We start from the raw sequence: 8,724 nt of genomic DNA, 5'->3' as shown, positions 1-8,724 counted from the left end.
AACTACACTTCCCGAGGTCAGAGGGCCCACTCACTCCCTTCTCCCTGCGCTCTTCGCGGATTGCAAAGTAGTCCCTGAGGGCCGGCAGCTGTGATTGGAAGACAGCGATGAGCAGAAGATTTGTGCTTAAGGGAAAGGACCTGCCTGATGGCGCCCAGCAATTGGTGGGAGGGGAGGCATGTGGAACTTGAGGGAGGAGATACAGATCTGTTAGCTACATCCCCCGTACGTACGCATCTGAGGCTTATCTTATTCCCAAGGGTAAATGTGTGAAGCAAAGAGACCTTCCGCTGCGTAAATCGGCTTGACCCGGAAACAAAATGTTTTTAAAAACTATTTGCACCCTGGAGGGGCGGGCGGAATTGACGTGTCGCGAAGACTGGAAGGCTTCGCAGGTTGCTAAGCGACGAGGCGGGAGAGCGCGCGCACGCACGGGCCGCTGGGGAGTACTTGGGGGGATTGTGGCTGCCGCAGCTCCGAAACGCTGGAGACAGAGCTAGCGTGCCGTGGCCAGCACGGTCTCCTCCCTTACTTGCCAGGGGACGCTCCTCTGTGGTAGTGTCGGGTGACGAGGTGAGCAGTTTGTGGGGACGCTCCTTTGAGGTGGCCAGGGGCCGCACGTCTGCCCTACTCCAGAGGCTGGTGAGCCAGGGCCCGAGGGCTAGAGGTTTTCTGTTAACCTGAGGGTCCAGAATGCCGGGTAGGCGCCGGCCTGCTTTGCTTTTATCTACCCGGGCGCTTGCCTCCTGGGCAGTGCCCGCGAGCTCGCCGGTGCCTCCGCGCTGAGTGTTAGGGCAGCAGCGTTCTGGAGGGCGTAGTGTCCTGAAGTTCGCGCCCCCTCCCCTGTGTATGATACAGCTCTTTTAAAGTTAAATAAAAAATAGTGCTTGTCTTGTGGGAAGTGAGCCCTTCCTCTCCTGGAGTTCACAGTTCACGGATCTTTTTCTCTAAGTCCTTGTGAATGTCGACTTTTGCCTATTTTTTGAAAACTGGCCTCTGTATAAGCCATCTTGACCTTTGAATTACGCCAAACCTGAATTTCTAAGGGACATGTAGTACTTGAATGGGAGACACTAGTTGTTTCAGGCAGTGTCTCAGCTGGTGTACAACTCGGGATGTTTTGATTTAAAATTAATGCTGCCCAAGAGAATTGTTGTGCCCCCTGAAACCTTGTTTGATGTGGCTAGGGAAAGGAAGATGTGGTGCTCTGGAATGACGTATATGTAAAGAAAATGAATGCAGTATCTATATTAGATAACATTGCTCTAACTTCTAGTTTTTCTCTGTCACTGGTGATTGAATGCCAAGTGGTATCTTTCAGTTTTACTCGCTTCATTTTGGAGGGTCTGCTATTGTAGGAAAGAACTATAGCATTTTACTTTCCAGTTTGCTTTATCAGTATTACTTATCATAACTGAATGGTTCTCTCTTCTTTGAATCACTTTATTCACTTGTTATTCATATACTTTTCTGGTTTTCCTCGTATGTCACTGGTTGTCTCTTCTCAGGTTTCTTTGCATGTTCTTTTTTGCCTTTGACTTCTTAACATTGCAGTGCCTTTGCTCTTCTATCTACAGTTAATCCCTAAGTGATCTACGTCCTGAGTTGCATGGTTACAAATGTCAAATGCGTAGTTACTTCTGTGTCAAAAAATTCCCATACTGGTGTTTTGTCCTGAATTCCATCCAGATTCTGTGTTGAACTGCTTATTCGTTATTTCCACTTGATTTCCTAATATGCATCATTTTCACTATTTTACAGTGTTTTCTACTGAGCAATTGTTTATGGAGGTAAAACACCAAGCCCTTTGATACAGATAAAATGACCTTGCATTTCTCTCGTTCTAAGATGTTGGTTGTGAATTGGATTATGAGATTTCAAATGGTAGAGTAGTAAAGAGCTGGGATTGGTTAGATGAAAACTGGTGTGGGGCGCTTGGGTGGCTCAGTCGGTGAAGTGTCCAACTTCTGCTCAGGTCATGATCTCATGGTTTGTGGGTTCGGGCCCCACATCAGGCTCTGCACTGATGGTGTAGAGCTTGCTTAGGATTCTCTCTCTCCCTCTGTCTCTGCCCCTTCCCCCCTTGTGCTCACTCAAAATAAACAAACTTAAAAAAAAAATTGGCCAGGAAAATGTAGGGCGAGGGTTTTAGGATGTGGCACCCTATTAAGCTCTGAGAATTCAGAGATTAATATGATACAATTGCTGCCTTTTTGGAGCCCCCATAATAGCAGGGAATACAATTATGTAAATGACAACGTGGTGTGGCCTAGTTAGTGATGATAAAGAGTTAGCAACTATGGGGTGCCAGGACTTCACAAAGGAGGTGCTGCCTGAATGAAGGCAAATGGATGTTTTTGCCAGGCAGCTAAGATAAGAGGTAGAACCACATTTACTGTTTTATAGGTAGGGTTTTGGTTTGGTGGTAAGAGAGCTGCTTTAAGTTCCTGATTTTTTTTTTTTTTTTTAACCGAGGCTCCAGAAATGTGTTACCCAAGACTATAGCTGTGAATCACGCAGCTATTAAATTTAAACCAGTTAAAATTAAATATAAAATTAAAAGTCCAGTTCCTTAGTCACACTAGTTAGATTTCAAGTGTCCAAAAGCCACTTGGGATAGAATATTGAACATTTTCATTATCACAGGGAGTTCTTTGGCACAGCTGTTGGAAGTTAGTGGAAGCAAGGCATCACCCAGAACAGGAACAGCTGCAACATATCTTTGTGGGGTGTTTCTTTTGCCCCTGAGTGTAGAATGGAGTGCATAGCTGTCTGTGCTACTGACTGCACAGGAGTGTACTGTCAGAGGCAAGAAACTCAATTCTGGTCTTAACCATCACCTTTCTATTTTGGAAGAACTTCAACAGTCTTGGTGTGTGTCTGTTTGAAAGAATGTTTCCAAACACTGCATTGTCCTGGAGCTTGAACGGATTTAGCAAGCCCACAGAAGGGGTTGAGAAAGCAGTGTCATTGTCTTGATGACACCAAACAACATCTGCCTGCTGCTCTTTACTATTTTAGAATGCCTGTGTTCCTGCCACATTCTGAGTAGATGGAAGAGTACCTACCACATATGGAAGTGTGAAATGGATTGGCAGGTTCAGACCCCACCAATAATGGGCGTTAGGAGAGAAAGGAGCCCAGTTGGGATATCTTTATACTTTAATGTGTACAACAAGTGCATGTTCATACATGCTTTTAATGAATTGTCATATGTTTTGTTTGGATATATTTGTTTTCTATGACTTACGTCTTTTATGAGTTTTTCCTATTACATGTCCAGCTGGTTTTATAATTTTTTATATTTTCAGATTGGGTTAAACAAACATGCTTTTCGTAAATCAAATTTTACAATACTTGTGAAATTTCTAGGGAAGGAGAAAGAAGAGAGACATCACTGGACAGTGGCTTGAGGGTGCTTTAAATGTATGGGTAGGTGGAGAAAATATTGGGAATTCATTTTATTTGTTCAACTGTACTCATCACCCAGTTTAACAAAGAATATTACCAATCCCTTCCCAGAGATCATGTGCTGACACACATGCACATATACTCACTCTTGAGTATATAGGTATATTTTGTAGTTATAAAAAGGAAGTTTTTTTATTAAAAAAAATCAACTAATGCCTTTTCTTTTTGAAGTTTATGTATATATTTTGATAGAGAGAGCGTGTGTGAATTGGGGAGGGGCAGAAGGAGAGGGAGAGAGAGAGAGAGTTGCAGGCAGGCTCCACACTGTCAGTGCAGAGCCTGATGCGGGGCTTTAACTCATGAACCATGAGATTATGACTTGAGCTAAATAAAGTTGGATGCTTAACTGACTGAGCCACTCAGGTGCCCCAAATAATGCTTTTTCTTATCCCCTACTAACTAGAGATTATGAAATCGTGTCTTATGTTACTGCTAATAGCTTTACATGTAAAAAAAAAAAATGTAAGCACAGACATACCTACATTTTGTCATAAATATGTCCAAAGACATATGCCTATGTTTGAAGAAATTAAGACATACAAAAAGACTGCAATGGATCAGTTTATGACTCATAAGAGATAGGAAAGAGTGGGAAGAGCTAGGCCTTGGACAGTATGTTGAAGTATGGGCAGAGCAGGGACAGGAGAGTAGGCCAAAAAGAAAACAATTGAATGTGAAGAATTAACATATTGAAGTAAAGGTTAAATGGGAGGAAAAAATAACGTATTAATTTGCATTTTATGTCTTTTTTTAAAAGTTTTTTTTTAATGTTTGTTTATTTTTGAGAGAGAGAGAGAGAGAGAGAGAGAGAGCGAGCCAGAGAGAGAGCCAGAATGTGAGCGGGGGTGGGGCAGAAAGAGTGAGACACAGGATCTGAAGCAGACTCCAGACTCTAAGCTGTCAGCACAGAGCCTGACTTGGGGCTCGAACTGACAGACTGTGAGATCATGACCTGAACTAAAGTCATATGCTTAACCGACTGAGCCAGTTGGGTGCCCCTTATGTCTTGTACTTTAGCTAATCTTGCTGTTGCTAAAACATGTCCTTTGGAGCTGAGAGGTAGTAAATTGCTAACTGACGCACCCCTACACCCACACCTAATTTCTACAATTGTTAAGTGTTTTTTTTATATTTACTTTATCATGTTTCTATACATCTCTTCATGTGAAGTCTTTTTTGATTCCTCAGTCTGATCACTCTTTGTTTTAAATTTTGAATTTAAAAATTATCTGCAAAACTAATCAATGGTGGGGAAAAAATTCACCAACAGTGGTTCCCTCTAAGTGGGAGTTGGGGTGGAGATTGACTGCAGATGGGCAAGAAGGAACTTTTTAGGTGACAGTAATTTGCTATATCTTGATGAGGGTGTGGATTAGAGAGGCGTAGACATTTGCAAAAATCTGCAAGTGAAACATTTAAGATTTGTACATTTCATATTTGTAAATTTTCTCTTAAAAACTGTAAAAATTATTAAGCTCTAGCTAATGATAGTTATGCTGAAATATTTAGGGATGAAACATACTTATGTCTGCAGCTTTCTTTGAAATGCATCAGGGATGCCTGGCTGGCTCAGCCTGTGGAGCATGTGACTCTTGATCTCAGGGTTGTGAGTTCAAGCCCCACACTGGGCATAAAGATTACTTGAAAATAAAATCTTTTAAAAATTTTTAAAAAATATAAGATGGATTGATGGATATATAGGGGGATGAATAGTTATGTCCATACAAAGTTATAATATAGATAAAGCAAATATAGTTACAGGAAATTCTGTATAGTAAAATGTTAATTTTAGAATTTAGGTGATAGTCATTGTGCAATGCTCTCAACTTTTCTGTATTAGACTGATGCTTTCTCTGAGTTCAGAGACTCTTATACATCAATGTATGCCTCATAGAGCACAACATGATGTCCTCCTCAAAATCGGTATAAGAGAAATGTCTTCAAAATTGCTATTGTGGAATCTTGAAGACTAACAATCTTGGCTTAATGAACCCAATCAGTTTCAAACTTTTCTAGCCAAGCAGAAATTTTGTAAATGCAAATTATATTGGAGAATGATTAGAAGTTGTTGTAGAGTACCGAGCATATCTGAAATTTCACAGATGTTATTTGACACTTTAATAAAAATTTATGTATTACCAATTTTTGGAAAATAGCTTATTCACTTGTATACCAACTCGTTTAGCTAAATTATCAGGCTTAACCTATAGGCAGAATTAAGAACAGTTTCTTTTTTTTTTTTTAATTTTTTTTTAACGTTTATTTATTTTTGAGACAGAGAGAGACAGAGTATGAACAGGGGAGGGGCAGAGAGAGAGGGAGACACAGAATCTGAAACAGGCTCCAGGCTCTGAGCTGTCAGCACAGAGCCTGACGCGGGACTCGAACTCACGGACCGTGAGATCATGACCTGAGCTGAAGTCAGACGCTCAACCTACCAAGCCACCCAGGCGCCCCTTAAGAACAGTTTCAATTATAAAATATACATGTAGCAAAATTATTTTTTTATTTCAGTATGATGTATTTATTGTCTAGTATGCTTGGTTTGCCTGTGGAATATAGTTGGCTCTATCTAAATGAAACTACTGAGATCTGTAGATGGAGGCCCAGAAAATGGGCATGTATTATTCTTACTGGTTTATGTTACACGATGCTTATTTTAAGATAGGAAGTTGTAAACTGTCCCCAAAAGATGGGATTCACTGGGTAAGGCTGGCTGTCCATAGCCTTGTTTCTAAATCTAAGACCTCTGTTTCCTTTTTACATTTCAGTGCCTTAATTCCCAAGTCTGGTTTTGTAATACCCTCTTATATTTGGTGAAGTTCAATTTTAAAGAATCGTGGTACATAGGAATTTAGTTATAGTTCAATTTAATATATAGCCCCTAGAAATGAATCAAGTTTTCATGACTTGCAGCTGAGATTTTTCATGTTATGTCTTAGTTGGTCTGTCCAGTTCATATAAAAAGGACTCAAAATTAAGGGAGGTGTTATTTTTTTATAGGCCCCCATAAATTTAATCATATTGTTTTACATTTTACAAAAATCAGATAGTGAATATGTATACATATGTATCATCCTGAAGTAGGGTATTATCCTCAGTTTAAGAAACTCAATTTCAAAAGTTGTGAATTTGTTCAGATTCTTCTAGCCATATCTAGAAAAGATCTTCTTACATTAAGAAAGCAAACTACATATCCCCTCATACATTTAAAAATTAACATCTAAAATGTGTGATGTTTATACAATTATAAAAATTGTAATTTCCAATGTATTATGAATATTGAATTAAAAACTGTTAGATCATTCTTTAAAAAACATGCAGCGGGTGGGTACCTGAGTGGCTCAGTGGGTTGAGTGTCTGCCTTTTGATTTCGGCTCAGGTCATGATCTCATGCTTTGTGAGATCAAGCCTCTTGCCTGGGATTCTCTCTCTCTCCCTTTCTCTCTACCCCTCCCTTGCTCTCTCTCTCTCTCTCTCTCTCTCTCTCTCAAAATAAATAAACTTAAAAAAAAATGCAGTGGAATGTAAATATGTTCCTACCATTGTCCTTTTAAAAAAATAGGTAAATATGTCTTCTTTGACAGTCAAAAGTTGAGGTTTCTATACATTGCTAATCTCAAACTTCCAATTTTATCTTACTTTAATGTAGTTTAATGCTAAAAAAGTCTTTTATGAGCGTGTTATCATAGTTTTTTATGACAAAAATATGAATATAAATTGAATCTAAATTTTTTAAAAATTTATCACTTATGGCTGTTGGTATAATAAACTTGTCATCACAGTTCTTAATCACATACAGTGTATCAAAACAAATGTTGCAAATTTAGATACTTATTAAAAATTAAAAGTATAAATTTAATGGGTGTATCTCAATGGATGGGACTTTTTCTCCCCTGATTAGTTTATATATATGTGGATGATTATTACTTGTGTTTAGAATGAGATTGGATTCAGTTTCAAATTTATTACCGTTTTCCAGAGTTATAGTTGTAAGTGCTTAGAAACCTTACTAACATAAATAAGAAGATGAGAATTCTTAGAATTCCTTCTAGGTCATTTGCAAAACAAAGTCACGTAGAGGCCTGTAATCAGAAATTGTTTTCAGTGATCTAACTCATTTGGGCCGTTTCTTCAATTTGTCTGAAAACAGAAAATTGAAAACTACCTGACTTTCAAAAATATTTATTACTTATTCAGAGCTTTACTAAAATTTGCCTAATGTTATACAGTCCCTCTTTGATTTAGAGTTACCTTAATTAATTCAATATGCTCTGAAAGTGTTAGGAAAAATTGAAATAGAATTTTATTAACACCTTCCCCAAACAATATTTGTAATTAAATGCTTTCATCTTACCATATTCCTTAAATATGTTTTTGTCAAAGCCTTGAGGTGGTTTATTTGCTCATTGAATTTTCAGTTTTGGATAAAATATTGCCGTATAATCTAATTGTTGAAACCCAGTCAAATAAGATTGACTTACTTTTAATAAAAGTATGACTTTATTTTGAATTAAATTAATGCCCATTAATACCAATTTTGAAAAATACTATAAAAACCACTGAGAAATAAATTGTGGCATGCCTTTGGAAGAGATTATTAAACCAATAAAGTCAAAGTTAAGATGATGCAGAGATGAAATATGGTTTAAAATAACTGATTAAAGTGATGATAATGCTGTTCCTAATTGTTTAATTTATAATAAAGTGATATAAAGTAGATCTAAAAATATAAATTATTTATGAATTGAGGAATATGATAAATGGTGTCGTATTCCTTCGGCATATGGGTATCAAACTCAAAGCTTTTGAGCTGCAGAGAACTTAAGAATCATATATACAAGTTAGAAGTAAATACATAAATTTTGATAGGCTTTTTATACCTCAACCAATCATTTCACAGTCAAACTTTGCCTAATCTCATGATTTCTATTCTTGATTTATAGTGAATTTTCGAAGGGAGAGTTTTCATAACCAGAAATCTCATGCAGTCCTATAGCAGAATAGGACATCTTCATACTCCAAGGAGGCCACAGACATGTGTGCCCCCCTCCCCACTTCCAGTTCAGATACATACAATCACAGTCAACTGACTGGTGGTTCATGGCCTTGTTCTCTTTATAGTTCCTTGTTAGATTAACGAACACATTAGCACTGATTAGTTCATAAGTTACCTTTCACAGGTAATGCAGTATGTTACAAGAGAGGATTTTTGTTCTGGTGGGCATATTAGCATATTTCCAATTATACTAA

At 38.2% G+C, this 8,724-nt stretch overlaps 1 protein-coding gene across 4 annotated transcripts in view; it reads left to right on the top strand.

Moving 5' to 3' along the window:
• Positions 1-13: 13 nt before the first annotated feature.
• WDPCP (WD repeat containing planar cell polarity effector) overlaps positions 14-8,724 on the top strand; it is a 381,708-nt gene continuing 372,997 nt past the window's right edge. For 2 of the 4 annotated variants that reach the window (XM_045054268.1, XR_006595608.1), the window contains exon 1: positions 14-225. In XM_045054268.1, coding sequence (XP_044910203.1) covers positions 148-225 — 78 coding nt within the window. In that variant the 5' untranslated portion in view covers positions 14-147. Of the gene's footprint in view, positions 226-341; positions 574-8,724 lie in introns of those variants that run through there. The other 2 variants (XM_045054270.1, XM_045054269.1) reach the window with 2 other exon arrangements.

The sequence above is a fragment of the Felis catus genome, chromosome A3, assembly GCF_018350175.1.
Source record: "Felis catus isolate Fca126 chromosome A3, F.catus_Fca126_mat1.0, whole genome shotgun sequence".
Taxonomy (NCBI): domain Eukaryota; kingdom Metazoa; phylum Chordata; class Mammalia; order Carnivora; family Felidae; genus Felis; species Felis catus.
This window is presented reverse-complemented; position numbering and strand designations above follow the sequence as displayed.